Raw genomic sequence first — 16,143 nt, 5'->3', positions numbered from 1 at the left:
CAGTGATGCTATCCAACCATCTCATCCCTTATTGCCTTCTTCTCCTTCTGCCCTCAGTCTTTCCCAGCAATGGGGTCTTTTCCAATGAGTTGGCTCTTCGCATCAAGTATTAAAAGTTCAGCTTTTAGTGTTGGTCCTTCCAATGAATATTCCTTCTATAGGTGTTATTAGAACAATTTGGGGTGTTTCATACAGTGTCTGCTGACGTTTTTCATGACATAGCCACAGAAAGAGTGCAGCTATTTGTAAGGTGCATTAGGGGTGTGTGTGATGCCCCTGTGCTGGGGGAGATGGGCTTCCCAGGCCCTTACTGACAGCAGAGGGTTAAGCAGGTCAGGTCACACTCAACCACCAGGGACCAGCCAGGTTTTTTGCTCAGGGGAGCTCTGCTCTAAGAACCAGCAAAGGCCCAAGAAGAAAAGAATACTCTACTGCTGAAGGCTCTGTCCCTCAGGAAAATAGGCTGAAAGAAGTTGAGCTGAAAGAAGTGACCTTCCGGTTGGCCTTGTCCTCAATGCCTGACCTCCCCGCACCTTCCTCATTTTCCTGAAATTGCTAGTCTCTCCAGTTTCAGTTCTGCGTTGCCCTTTCTTTACTTTTTCTCATTAGAAGGCCATGCTCTCTGTTATACCCCACCGTAACATCATTACCATTTATATCAACCACCCCGAAGGAGGGACCTCCTTTGAGTGGGCTGTCACCTGGCCCCTCCTTCCCATCTGAATGACCTGAGGTGGGATGTGTAGACATCCTTGTTGGCCACCTCACTTCCCAGCCTCAGAGGATCCATCCTCATTCATGTGGAACATGAGCTGGTTTTCACTTTTGGCACACATAATTTTCACATTTCCTTTAGCTCTCAGTGACGGAGCAATTGCTCTTGGTTTGCTTGGTTGGTAATCGTTGTTATTGTACGAGGCAAAGTAGGTGCATGGGGATTCCTAAAGTGTAGTTAAGGGAAATCTGCTAAGTCTGGCAATTTAGTAGTGAAACAACATGCAAACATTTACGAATACACTGATGCTAACTTTACAAACATTTCCTTTGTAGATGGAAAAACTGGTGGATTCGTGGAATTCTTACTCTGACGATGATTTCGTTGTTTTTCCTGATCATCTATATGGGATCCTTTATGCTGATGCTTCTTGTAAGTGTTTTGTGTTTGCACAAGTGTTTCTCACTTGCTTTTACAGCATTAGTATTGAAGTAATTTGAGTATGCCATGAAGAAGGTGATTCAAGACTTGGTAACAGCAAATGTAGTTCCTTGAGGCATATTCTGGTTTATGAAATGACCTTGACTGATCTTTTCCACTTGCAAATTGGCCATTCAGTGTGTTCTCTATGTACAGAGACCAAGTACATACAACAGATAACACAACTTTGTGTCAGAAACTGTGCCAAGCTTTCAGTAGAAAGAAATACACACACGTCTTCAACATATGTGACTATCAGCTAGATCCCTGACTTCAAGAGACTCAGACTGATGGCAGAGACGTATAGGTAGCCATATGAATAAAGAGTATAGTAAATGAGTGAAATAAACTCTGTGATCTTATTGGGAAAGCACAGTAAAAAACAAAAAGAAAACTGTGCCAGGCTATCCCAGGGAATGGTGCATTGGGGCTGAAAACAGCACCTATGTCTGCCCTCATGGAGCTTACTGTCTACGTACTAAAGAATTGATCAGATATATCATCACAGGCTGCGGTGAGCATCTGGACAAAAGAATAGGAAGCTAAGAGAGCAGAGGGGGTGCTGGTAGGCTTCCTGGACTTTATCCAGTTCTCAGCAGCAGCACAGTGATTGAAGGCTGAGTAGGAGTCACGGGGTGAAGCAGAGATCTTGGGGGAAGGATCGTCACAACCAAGGTTTCCTTGTGTATAAAAACCTTGATCACCAAAGAAGCATGAAACATTTGAAGTCCCAAGTGGTAGAAGTAAGAAGGAGAAACACATTTTGTTAAACAAATTCATCACTTCCCGGGTGCTGAACTTGGTTTAGCAGTGAACAGTGAGGGCCTGTTCTAGGGTTATGCATGATGTCCCTTCTTTTTATTATTTGTCTTCATCCATCTCAGTTCCTATCTCCAGAAACAACCCATGGCACTATTCTTGCCTGGAAAATTCCATGGACAAAGGAGCCTGGCGGGCTACAGTCCAAGGGGTTACAAAGAGTCAGACATGACTGAGCGAATAAGCATGCATGCACACATCTCAGTTAATTTAGTCCCTCTTATGACCTTACCTCCCTCTTTGTTTTCTGGCTGCCTGGACACCCTGAAAAATAGGTTTACCTGCCTTCCCCTCCCCTGTTTACTCATATTCACAGCGATAAAGTTGTAGGAGCATTATGATGATTGTCCTTTTATTTTTGTTAAGAAAATAAAAGAAGTTTTGAAGTGAAATCAGACACAGTTGGAAAAAAAAATCCCATGGACTTCTGAAGTGACTTAGAATACCTCTTTAAAGGACCATAAAGCCTTTTCACTTTTCTTTTCATCCTCTTGTTAATTTTGTACTTTTTTTTGCATATCCAGGTTAAAAAAAAATGCAAAATTACTTTCTCTGTTGTGTTAATTTGCTGACATTGCAGCTTTTTCTTACAAAGGAAAGATGGATAATGGAAAGGACCGGCTTAGTGTGAGGCTAGAGGGTGCTGAGTATGAGAGCCAGGTAGGCAGGCGTGAGCATTGTTCAAGTGTGACGTGAGGGGTGGGCCCCAGCTGCCAGTCCTCTGAGTCTGAACCCCCGAGGACTCCCAGTGGTCTCAGGATGACATTTCAGGGACTGAGTGGGTGCTGAGCGCTTCCCAGTGCTGTGTGGTGAGCGGTCAAGCTAGGGGAAGGAGAGGTGGGGTGATGGCATTGAGGCAGATGGCCTCAATAAGGCTTTGGGGATGAAAGGATCTTTGAGTAGACCTTGAGGACCTGTCGGCCTGGAGTGAGCACTGTGAGCAAAGGTCCCAGTGGCTGGGTGTGTCAGGAAAGGGCAGGTGAAACCTTTACCAGGAGCTTGGGGCCTTTGAATGTGAAAATGTAATAGGGATCAAATCCTGGAGGCCCTTGAGATACTATGTGAAGATGTTCAGAATTTATTTTGTAAAGCAGTGGGGAGCCATTTAAAATTGTAGGGATCATTTGGATTGTTAGTCCTCTTTCGAAGGTAGTTTTGATCAAAGATTATAAACCACCAGTATCCTGGAGGCACTGACTCAAGTTGGTTTGGTGGGTTCCCAGTGACAAAATGACATTATTCTCCAAGCTGAACTATTTGGTGTGATAACAAGGGCCAGAATTTGTGGATAGAGACCAATTCTTAACCATTCTTTTATGACAGCATTGAAAAAACCTTTAAAAACATCCTTGCATGTTTGGATTCTGATTTTTTAAAGAGAGAGTCATAAGCACATTTAAAGTACTTGGGCTTTTTTGTTTTTCTACTATGAAAGGAAAATGCCATTGTATTGCAGGTTATTTCTTTGGTGAGTTTAATCAGAGAGTATTAAAGATCTAGTTAAAATACGTTTGCACTGTTATTGCTCTTAGATTTACGGCACATGCATGCACACACATGTACACATGCATTTCTACATGCTTTGTACTTATGTATGTTAAGGAAACATGGGTAGATATATGCATACACACACACTGTTGGTACTCAATCAATACTATCCGTATTTTAAAGTCTTATTTACCTTTATAACCCTAACTGCTGCTGCTGCCAAGTTGCTTCAGTCGTGTCCCACTCTGTGCGACCCCATAGATGGCAGCCCACCAGGCTCTCCCATCCCTGGGATTCTCCAGGCAAGAGTACTGGAGGGGGGTGCCATTGCCTTCTCCAATGCATAAAAGTGAAAAGTGAAAGTGAAGTCGCTCATTCATGTCCGACTCCTAGCGACCCCATGGACTGCAGCCTACCAGGCTCCTCCATCCATGGGATTTTCCAGGCAAGAGTACTGGAGGGGGGTGCCATTGCCTTCTCCAATAACTCTAACCAGGTCCTTTATATTTTGAGAAGTACACGTTGTACCTAGCTTGCATTTGTCTTACAATACCGGCATTCAAAAATGACTAATTGAAGAGAGTTTTATTAAAAACTTACATCTAGGAAATGATAGCTACTATTTTAAGATGGAACTCATACTCGCATTCTTTAAAATAAGAGGTTTTTCTCTTCAACCTTCTATTTATAGTGCTTTAATTGTTGTAGTCACAGCTTGGAATCACACTTTCTAAGTGATGCAGTTACTAAAGCATATTTTGTTTAAGAAGGAAATGGGAACATGTGACAGATATAAGAGGTTCCCCATACCCCTTCCTGGAAACTCCCATAATAATTATTTTAATGCACAATTATTTAAATAGTGCATTTCCCATTGTGAGAGTTATAAATGTTTATTAAAATTACTTTGGAAGGACTTCCCTGGTGGTCCAGTGGTTAAGAATCTGCTTTGTAATGCAGGAGACGCGGGTTCGATCCCTAGTCAGGGAACTAAGATCTCACATGCCATGGACCTAATTTAAAAATATTAATAATAAGGTTTCTTTATAAAATTATTTTGGAAAATAAATAATTAAAAAAATACTCCCAATCCCATCATCAGTGACCAAAACTCAATTAATACTGCCATTTGATATATTTCCTTTCATCTTTTTTTCTTTTAAAAAACTGTGGAAGTTTTGGCCACAGCAATCAGAGTAGAAAAAGAAATAAAAGGAATCCAAATTGGAAAAGAAGAAGTAAAACTCTCACTATTTGCAGATGACATGATCCTCTACATAGAAAACCCTAAAGATTCCACCAGAAAATTACTAGAAATAATCAATGACTATAGTAAAGTTGCAGGATATAAAATCAACACACAGAAATCCCTTGCATTCCTATACACTAATAATGAGAAAACAGAGAGAGAAATTAAGGAAACAATTCCATTCACCATTGCAACGGAAAGAATAAAATACTTAGGAATATATCTACCTAAAGAAACTAAAGACCTATATATAGAAAACTATAAAACACTGGTGAAAGAAATCAAAGAGGACACTAATAGATGGAGAAATATACCATGTTCATGGATTGGAAGAATCAATATAGTGAAAATGAGTATACTACCCAAAACAATTTATAGATTCAACGCAATCCCTATCAAGCTACCAACAGTATTCTTCACAGAACTAGAACAAATAATTTCACAATTTGTATGGAAAAACAAAAAACCTCGAATAGCCAAAGCGATCTTGAGAAAGAAGAATGGAACTGGAGGAATCAACCTACCTGACTTCAGGCTCTACTACAAAGCCACAGTTATCAAGACAGTATGGTACTGGCACAAAGACAGAAATATAGATCAATGGAACAAAATAGAAAGCCCAGAGATAAATCCACGCACATATGGACACCTTATCTTTGACAAAGGAGGCAAGAATATACAATGGATTAAAGACAATCTCTTTAACAAGTGGTGCTGGGAAAACTGGTCAACCACTTGTAAAAGAATGAAACTAGACCACTTTCTAACACCATACACAAAAATAAACTCAAAATGGATTAAAGACCTAAACGTAAGACCAGAAACTATAAAACTCCTAGAGGAGAACATAGGCAAAACACTCTCTGACATACATCACAGCAGGATCCTCTATGACCCACCTCCCAGAATATTGGAAATAAAAGCAAAAATAAACAAATGGGACCTAATTAACCTTAAAAGCTTCTGCACATCAAAGGAAACTATTAGCAAGGTGAAAAGACAGCCTTCAGAATGGGAGAAAATAATAGCAAATGAAGCAACTGACAAACAACTAATCTCAAAAATATACAAGCAACTCCTACAGCTCAACTCCAGAAAAATAAACGACCCAATCAAAAAATGGGCCAAAGAACTAAATAGACATTTCTCCAAAGAAGACATACAGATGGCTAACAAACACATGAAAAGATGCTCAACATCACTCATTATCAGAGAAATGCAAATCAAAACCACTATGAGGTACCATTTCATGCCAGTCAGAATGGCTGCGATCCAAAAGTCTACAAATAATAAATGCTGGAGAGGGTGTGGAGAAAAGGGAACCCTCTTACACTGTTGGTGGGAATGCAAACTAGTACAGCCACTATGGAGAACAGTGTGGAGATTCCTTAAAAAACTGGAAATAGAACTGCCTTATGATCCAGCAATCCCACTGCTGGGCATACACACTGAGGAAACCAGAAGGGAAAGAGACACGTGTACCCCAATGTTCATCGCAGCACTGTTTATAATAGCCAGGACATGGAAGCAACCTAGATGCTCATCAGCAGATGAATGGATAAGAAAGCAGTGGTACATATACACAATGGAGTATTACTCAGCCATTAAAAAGAATACATTTGAATCAGTTCTAATGAGGTGGATGAAACTGGAGCCTATTATACAGAGTGAAGTAAGCCAGAAGGAAAAACATAAATACAGTATACTAACGCATATATATGGAATTTAGGAAGATGGTAACAATAACCCTGTATACGAGACAGCACAAGAGACACTGATGTATAGAACAGTCTTATGGACTCTGTGGGAGAGGGAGAGGGTGGGAAGATTTGGGAGAATGACATTGAAACATGTAAAATATCATGTAAGAAACGAGTTGCCAGTCCAGGTTCAATACACAATACTGGATGCTTGGGGCTAGTGCACTGGGACGACCCAGAGGGATGGTATGGGGAGGGAGGAGGGAGGAGGGTTCAGGATGGGGAACACATGTATACCTGTGGCGTTTTTTAAAATCATTAAAAAAAAGATTAATAAAAAAAAACAAAAAACCATGATTGTAATTGTATGTAATGTGACTAAATGCTGTATCCTTTTTAAACTAAATATTGAATGTTTTGTGTTGCTCCATAGTCCTTGTAACCATTAGCTTTAATACATTCATCTACTCAGTGGAATGCAGTACATCATAAGTTATTTAAAGCAATCAATGCGTTATTTTTAGACATCCCAGTTATATTCTGGTTTTTCTTTATTGTGAATAATTTTATCCTGAACATATTAAAATGTAAAGCTTTTTCATATGCAGGGCTATTTTCTTCAAACAGATTCCCAGAGTGAAAATAAGCACTGTAATTTGGATAACCCATAGGAGGTACCATAGTTCAAACTCAGCATATCCCAATCTGAGCTTGTGTTCTGTTGCTAGCCGTTCTGCATACCCCTGTCTCCCTCTCAAGCCTTCCGTGGTATCACCCTGTGTTCTCTCTTAGCCCCTCTGTTTCCTCAACCACGAAATCCAGTCAGTTCTACCTCCTTGGTGTATCTGATTTCCTGTACTCCGTCGTCTTCTGCCACTCATCCACACCCTCTGGGTGGTAGTATCCTACCTGCCTTGCTGTCTCTTTTCTTGCTGCTTCTCCCATCAGCTCTTTCCACTTGTTAACCCAGACACCCAGGTCTGATCATGTCCTTTCATGATCAGCACCAGCTCTGTTGCTCAGCCCTTCATGCTGTCTCCTGTGATGCTGTGACCAGACCATCTCTCTCTACTCATCCCAGCGTTGTGTTCCAGCATCTCTGGACTGCTTCTAGCTCCCTGCACACCCTCCTCCTCTCCCGTGTACGTGGCTCTGCGTGTCCCCCTCCTTCACCCCAGCCGGCCCCTCCCCACCTCCCCACAGGTTTCCACGTCTGCCTGTGCTTGTATCCGTGTGGCTGTTTGCACATGGTACTGCAGTTGTGTGTGTTCTCCCTGAAAGAGTATTCCTCTCTGAAAACAAAAATCCTATGTTATTTCTCTGAATCTTCAATAACTAACTAACGAGAGTGGTGGTGGTGTTTGGTTGCTGAGTTGTGTCCTACTCTTTGACCCCATGGACTGTAGCCTGCCAGGCTCCTCTGTCCATGGGATTTCCCAGGCAAGAATACTAGAGTTGGTTGCCATTTCCTTCTCTAGGGGATCTTTCCAACCCCCGGATAGAACCCACATCTCCTGGACTGGCAGGTGGTTTTTTTTTTTGCTGCTGAGTCACCAGGGAAGCCCAGAGTAGCAGAGTAAACACTTATGTATCAATTGTTTTCTAATGCTCTTAGCACATTAATTGGGCCAACAGAGGCCTATTGGTGCATTGCTACCTGTACTGGTGGCATGGAGTATTAGTTTCTGTGTGGTCACCCAGTTCTTACTCTATTTTGAATTCTCTGTTTTCTGTTTTCCCAGCAGTACCATATTAATTCTGTTGATAAGCTGTAAGTGACAACTATAATACATATATGTGTGTGATATTAAAAATTCTTTTTTTCTTCTTTCAGTGAAACTCCATATATAGACCTGATGGTTGTTCTTGAACAAGTGTAGTCATAGAAATTGCATGAGTGCACTTGATATTTTAAAAGCTCTTGGTTCTATAAATAGCGTAGCTTTGCCATTTTACCAGCATTGAGTATTGTCCCTGTTCTGTGATTATTTTTGTTAAAAAAAAAAAGACTTGATAATATATACAAAGGTGATTTGAAGGACGGTATTTAGATTTCCCCTTGTGTTTATAACACATTTATAACTTTTTCTTAAAAAGAATTATTTATAGTAATTTGGCATAATATCTTCTTGCCAAGGGGACACAATTATTTTTTTAAGTATGTCATTGGACATGTAATAGGTATAGTGGGGAAAAATAGCCTAAGACTATCCTGGGCGGTAGGTTTGGGAAAGCTGATTTGTGGTGATCTTAAAAAGAAATCCCAAAGTGTACTCTTTAGCGGAGTTTGGTTAGTTCTTTCTGGAAAGGCCCAGATAGTAGTATTTTAGGCTTTAAGGAGCCACATGTGTCTCCATCATATCATCTTTGGGTTTTGTTTTTAACTGTTTAAATATATAAAGTTTAACTGTTTAAATATATAAAGTCCATTCTTAGCTCCAGGGCTGTACAAAAACAAGCCCTTGGGTAGATTCTCTAGAGGTGGGAAAAGTTAGTCTGCTATACTGACAAAGGTTTGGATCTCTTAGTTTCTGGTGATGAGTGTTCAGCTTGCCATTTGCTCTTTGAGTCTTGGAATTGACTTAAGCCAACTGGTTATGATGCTATCAGATCAGTCGCTCAGTCATGTCCGACTCTTTGCAACCCCATGAATCGCAGCACGCCAGGCCTCCCTGTCCATCACCAACTCCCGGAGTTCACTGAGACTCACATAAGTTACCTTTATCTAGATTGCTGGACGCAGCAGTTTGAGGGACTGCTGCATAGACCATCAAAAAGGGATTCATGAATATAAACCCATTTATTCAGCATGTGTGGGGCTTCCCTGGTGGTTCAGATGGTAAAGAATCTACCTGCAATGCAGGAGACCTGGGTTCAACCCCTGGGTCGGGAAGATCCCTTGGAGAAGGGAATGGCTACCCACTCTAGTATTCTTGCCTGGAAAATTCCATAGACAGAGGAGCCTGGCAGGCTACAGTCCATGGGGTCGCAAAGAGTCAGACATGACTGAGCGACTTTCACTTACTTACTTGGCATGTGTATTGGAAACTGCAGACAGAACTGCATAGACTCACTTGACTGGCCATTGGGGCTGCAAATGTCGAAGGCTGCTTATAATATGTCAAGGAAGCACTGCTTGGGTTGATCAGAGATGTGTGTTGCTGGCTGAGGGAGAGTTGGCATGGTGGGAAGAATGAAAATCTCTTGCCAAACCCCTGAGTGACTCAGTAAGGATATTTTAGCCATTTGTCCTGATAGTATCTTTATCCTTGGCAAGAATACCAACTTGTTAAAAATAAACGTATGCAAGGAAATTTTCACATAGGATCATTTTCCTAGGATAACTCAAGAAACAAAATCGACAGAAAAAGCCACCCAACTTCAAGAAATGAAGCAGTAATGAGGGATTGATTAAGCCTGGTTAACTGTGACCCCAGCCAGACTATACCTTTCAAATTCTAAAGTACGGTGCCACCTCCTACCTTGGGAAGGATCTCTCAAACGTTATGAATAAAACATTGTTTTGCTTACCTCTTTGGGACATCACTTGATTATAGAGAAGTTGAATATTGAATTTTTGCTGATGATCTTTAGAATAACTGAAAGTGGGCAGCTGAAGATTTTTAAAATACATGCGACAAGTTACTTATTAAATAATTAAGCATAAATATAGACATTAGGAGCTGTTTGTTAATGTTTTCTCTTGGTTTCAGGTTCTAAGCATCCAAGTGAAATGCTTCCATGAAATCATCACCATAGGTTACAGAGTCTACCATTCTTATGACTTACCTTGGTTTAGAACACTAAGTTGGTAAGTGACTTACAACTGTTTCAGATATGAAAATCCTATTCTTTTCTAAAGTTGGTAAGGAAGCATCCTTACCAGTCAATATCCACCCAGTTGACCTTATAGATTGAGTATAAAGAAATATAAATAAAAAGAATGCAATTGAATGTTGAAAGAATAAAATCACCTTTAACTTTCCATTTCAACATGACTATTTTCAGATTTCATCTTTCACTCTGTGTACAGAGTGACTGACTTATATTGCATATACACACTATTTTTGTTCTCCTTTTAAAAACCTCAGTACTATATTGGACACATGTTTATACTCTTTATAATTACAATGTTAACAGAAAGTTTCATTTTGTGAAGTGTTAAAAATATGTTAGTCTTTTGGTTTATTTCCCCTCAGTTGACATGAGATCATACACACAACCTGATATTTCTACAAAGACTGGAAGATGAGATATGAAAATAGTTGTGGGTTTTCTTTTTGTTTTTCTTTTTTGAGTGACAAGTTGATTCAGGAGAGGAAAGCCCAAGCTGCGTGTCTGTCTCCCTCCTCCCCTCCCCACCTCACCCCTGCAGACTGGCCTGTGCTGTGCTGGGTTGCTCAGTCCTGTCCGACTCCTAGCAACCCCATGGACTGTAGCCCACCAGGCTCCTCTGTCCATGGGGATTCTCCAGGCAAGAATACTGGAGTGGGTTGCCATGCCCTCCTCCAGGGGATCTTCCCATCCCAGGGATCGAAGCCAGGTCTCCAGCATTGCAGGCAGGTTCTTACCATCTGAGCACCAGGGCAGGTAGGCAGACTGGCCTACCTTCTCTAAAGCCCCCATGGGCCTGGGGCAGGGGGAGGGAGCAAGGCAGTGAGAGGATGGATGACCTTACCTTTGCTGCTCCCGGCTTGGTCTCCTGAAGGCCCCAGGATCTCTGACATGCAGCAAGGAGGGTTGTCAGAGGGAAGAAGAAGGCTCTGATGGGGTCAGTGTGTAAGGCACGCTGCTAAACATTTCAGGGCAGTTGCCAGCCCCTGAAACATTACATATAAAATTATTCTATGTAGAAAATAGTGCATGTAAAATTAGTAAATAAGAATCACCAATTTTAATATTTAATATTTTATATATTTTTAAGTTTTTTCAGGTTTCTTAGTTATCAGGACCTTGACCATGAAACACGATAATATGATAGTTCATAATTAACAATCCATGTCTTTGAATATATCAGTAGTTGTTTGATTAGTATCAGTGTCTTTTTAAGACAGGCATTACCTTTTGTGTTTACAGTAGTCAAAAACAGTTTCTTGGTTTTATGAACACCTAATTTTTCCTTCTGGAAAGTTTCTTCATGAGTGAGTGGCACTGTGTACAGGGAATGTTAGGTAGATTAAGTATTAATTGTTGAGTCACTCAGTCGTGTACACCTCTTTGCAACCCATGGACTGCAGCATGACAGGCTTCCCTGTCCTTCACCATCTCCTGGAGTTTGCTCAAACTCATGTCCATTGAGTCAGTGATGCCATCCAATCATGTCATCCTTTGTCTTCCCTTTCTCCTGTCCTCAATCTTTCCCAGCGTCAGGGTCTTTTCCAATGAGTCAACTCTTCGCATCAGGTGGCCAAAGTATTAGAACTTCAGCTTAATCATCAGGCCTTCCAATGAATGTTAAAGTAGTTGGAGAGTAGTTAACCCATGCAGGAATGATTTTAAGTGTAAGGGGGGAAAAAAGTAGGTCAAGATGGGCTCCAGTGATTGTAGAGGCTTCACGGAGAAGGTGACAGAGAAAGTGTTACTAGAAATGAAGACAGGCTTTGGATGGAGAAGGGTGTTTTAGGCTGGGGAAGCAGCACCATCAGGTTCTAGATGGGGGACAGAGGAGGCACCTGCCACAGGTCGAGAGATCTCCTTGGCTCTCCCGAGTGGGAGGGAATAGTGGCCCAAAAGTTGGACTGGTGTGGGACTTTCTGGCAGTCCAGTGGTTAGGACTGTAGGCTTCCAGTGCAGAGGACATCAGTTCAATCCCTGTTTGGGGAACCAAGATCCCACATGCACAGGGGCATGGCCAAAAACAAAACAGTTGATTTGATGGCTAGATAGGCCTTGATAGCCTTACAGAGGCGTCACAATTTCCATATAGGAGAGAGACATGGTAATGTGGAAACGTGATGTGCTTCCCTTTGGGGACAGTGGGGTCTGATTCTATTCATGAGGACCAGAGGGAACGGCCACCCCTCTCCTCTTCTGCTGCTGCCTGGGACATGGTTTTTCTAAGGCAGAGTCCGGGAGGAACCCAAAGCAGTGTTTCTCAGCATGTTTTCCTGGCTTACACACACTCCCATCAGCAAAGTCTTGTGGGTTCGACTTCGGCCTGGGGAAAAGGATAAACCAGCGCTGGGAGAAGGGACAGGCCATTCATAAAGTTTTTTTTTTTTTTCCAAATTTTACATTCTGCATTTTATTTTATTTTTTTTATTTATTTTAATTAGAGGCTAATTACTTTACAATATTGTAGTGGTTTTTGCCATACATTGACATGAATCAGCCATGGGTGTACATGTGTTCCCTATTTTTAAAGTTTTTCCCCAGAGATTTTTACCTGCATCTAGCTCCCAACCCCCACTGCTGCCTTTTTGAGTCACTTATTCAACTAGAGTCCATCTGGAGCATTTAGAAAAGGGGACAAGACCCAGTGTGGGCAGGACAGAGTGGGAGGTGAGAGGCGAAATTACTTCTTCTCTTTTCCCATTGGTCTTCCTTAGGGCAGGCGGGAATTTGGCTTAGGAGCTCTACTATTAAAAAGCATTAGAGGGACTTTGCTGGTGGTTCAGTGGTAGAGGCTTTGGCTTCCATGCAGGGGGTACAGGCTCAGTCCCTGGTCGGGGTGCACTAAGATCCCATGTCCTTGTGGCCAAAAACTAAAACATAAAAAAATGAAGCAAAATTGTAACAAATGCAATAAAGACTTTTAAAAAAACGGCCAATAAAAAATATTAAAAACAAAGCATTAGGGAGATGTTGGAAATGCATTTTCATTATAAACTTAATACTGTGTGTGTGTGTGTGTAGTATTTTCTACACTGTTTCCTAATTTTCTGTCTCTGGCATTAGATTTTGAGCAAAATAAAGGCATGAACCACTCAGTACATTTTTGTTCACTGGTAAGTTTGGAATTCGGAGAAGGCAGTGGCACCCCACTCCAGTACTCTTGCCTGGCAAATCCCATGGAAGGAGGAGCCTGGTAGGCTGCAGTCCATGGGGTCGCTAGGAGACATGACTTCACTTTCAGTTTTCACTTTCATGCATTGGAGAAGGAAATGGCAACCCACTCCAGTGTTCTTGCCTGGAGAATCCCAGGGATGGGGGAGCCTGGTGGGCTGCTGTCTATGGGGTCGCACAGAGACATGACTGAAACGACTTAGCAGCAGCAGCAGCAAGTTTGAAATTAAGTTTAAAACAGGGGGAAAAAAGCATTTTGGTGGAATATATCATGAACTTATGTTCAAACTTAGTTTTGATCTCTGTCATCATCAAAAGTAGAAAATAGTTTTGTTGAGTTTGAGGGGGGAAATGTTTCAAATATAAAGAAGCTAATTGTTTTAACATTACAGGTACTTTCTATTGTGTGTGAACTACTTTTTCTATGGAGAGACTGTGGCTGATTATTTTGCTACATTTGTTCAAAGAGAAGAGCAACTTCAGTTCCTCATTCGCTACCACAGATTTATATCATTTGCCCTGTATCTGGCAGGTAAGTTAAGGAAAAGACTGCATTGATTTGTAGCCAGTATATGTCACATGCTTGTTTTTATTTATGTTAAACTGTAACATCCTTTTTTGGTTACATTTTAATCCACCTTCTCTTTTTAAATGTCTCATATATACTACTACTTTCATCACAGTTTAATAAACTGCAGTTACTCCCTAATGGTGTTTAAAAAAAGTACTTGGTGGCTGAAAGAAAGTACTTGCTTAGTAGTCTATCTATATATTTGAAAATTTTCTTTGTAAATTGCAGTAAAAGAACTTTAAGCATATGGATTATTTACCAAGTAATGATACAATTTACAAAGAAACTTTCACATATATATTGCTTTATTTGTTCCTAGGAAATAGTTTTATATAGAATTAATCAGGGTACTTAGTTTTCCTGACATTTTTTATTATATAGTCATTTATATATAAATATATATATATTTGTTTATAGTAGGCTATCACATTTTTATGATTTTAGATTAAGAATCAGATACTTAGGATAACATTAGAATTAACAGATTTGTGGCTGTCCAGTAGTTAGGCTCCATACTTCCACCGCAGGGGGCCCAGGTTTGATCCTTGGTCAGGGAACTAAGATCTCAAAAGCCATGCAGCGTGGCCAAAAAAAACAACAAACCAGATTTGTTTTCCATCGAAGTTGACCAATTATAAAAGAAATTTCTTAAGAAATTGATTTAGATATGTACTTTAATAAAGATTATCTATTATTTTTATTTGACTTTACTGGATCTTAGTTGGAGCATGTGAGATCTAGTTCCCGAACCAGAGATTGAACCTGGGCCCTTTGCATTGGGAACACGGAATCTTAGCCACTGGACCACCAGGGACGTCCCTAGATATGTACTTGTAAAAAGTCAGATTTCCAGTATGAATCCTGGTTCCACCGCTTACATGCTGAATAAACTTTGGGAAATGTAATTAACTAATCTGTGCCTTAGTTTCTTTGCAAAGCACTTAGAGCAGTACCTGGTGCTATATAAATATTGAATATTATCATTATTTTCACTTTTAAAGGCAGAAATGAAATTTATTTGTGAGTTTTCTCTTTAGCTCTTAATGGTTACTGTTTTAGCTCTTAGGGGTTTCCTCATAAATAAATTCTTCTCTAGTTAGTACAATTTTGGAAACTTCATACAATATGGATGACTCCTTTCCATTTCTCATTAAACAAAAAAATATACAGTGTGTGTGGGAAAGTCAGTCCTTTAAAAGTATGTCATTTTAATTCAATAATTGAAATACATTCTTTTTTATAGCTGAGTAATATTCAGTTGTATACATGTAACACAATTTCTGTATCCAGTCATCTGTAGGTGGACATCAGGGTTGCTTCCATGTCGCAGCTATTGTAAATAGAGCTATAATGAACATCGGAGTACATGCGTCTCTTTCAATTATAGTTTTCTCAGCTTTTATGCTCAGTAGTGAGATTATTGGGTCATGTGGTAGATCTGTTCCTAGTTTTCTAAGGAATCTCCATATTGTTCTCCATAATGACTAGCCATTTACATTCCCACCAGCGATGAAAGAGGGTTCCCTTTCTTCTACATTCTCTCCTGCACTTACTGTTTGCAGAATTTTTTAATGATGGCCATTCTGACCTGTGTGAGGTGATACCTCATTGTAGTTTTGATTTGCAGTTCTCTGATAATGAATGATGTTGAGCATCTTTTTATGTGTTTGTTCATCATCTGTATGCCTTCTTTGGAGAAATGTCTGTGTAGGTCTTCCGAACATTTTTTGATTGGGTTTGTTTTTCTGGTTTTGAGCTGCATGAGCTGCTTGTGTATTTTGGAGATTAATCCAGTTGTTTCCCTTGCAGTTATTTTTTTCCCATTCTGAGGGTTGTCTTTTAATCTTGTTTGTTGTTTCCTTTGCTGTGCAACTTGTTTCTTTTTGTAATATTGTATACATGATACCCTCTCAACTAATTCTTTACAGTCATTGTTAACCTTCCTCCCCTTATTTCTATCAGTATTTGTTCGTTTTTTTCTAACTGATTTCTATCATTGGCATAGCTTACCATTGCTCTCCTATAGAATCACAGAAAGTCATCATTGTCATTCTTTCAACAAACACTCGAGTGCTTTCCAAGTGCCAGTGCTGTGCATGGTGTTGAGGATACAAAG

General features: G+C 40.4%; 1 protein-coding gene across 2 annotated transcripts in view; it reads left to right on the top strand.

The window, feature by feature from the left end:
* Positions 1 to 16,143, top strand: part of CDS1 (CDP-diacylglycerol synthase 1) — a 79,979-nt gene that overhangs the window by 30,034 nt on the left and 33,802 nt on the right. For both annotated transcript variants that reach the window (XM_086407538.1, XM_086407539.1), the window contains 3 exons: positions 1,051 to 1,147; positions 10,165 to 10,262; positions 13,849 to 13,988. In XM_086407538.1, coding sequence (XP_086263664.1) covers positions 1,051 to 1,147; positions 10,165 to 10,262; positions 13,849 to 13,988 — 335 coding nt within the window. The remainder of the gene's footprint in view (positions 1 to 1,050; positions 1,148 to 10,164; positions 10,263 to 13,848; positions 13,989 to 16,143) is intronic.

Source organism: Bos grunniens, chromosome 6 (assembly GCF_055505025.1).
Source record: "Bos grunniens cultivar Pamir isolate PY7600 chromosome 6, Bosgru_T2T1.0, whole genome shotgun sequence".
Lineage (NCBI taxonomy): Eukaryota > Metazoa > Chordata > Mammalia > Artiodactyla > Bovidae > Bos > Bos grunniens.
Note: the sequence above shows the minus strand (reverse complement) of the source record. Positions and strands in the feature narration are given on the sequence as shown.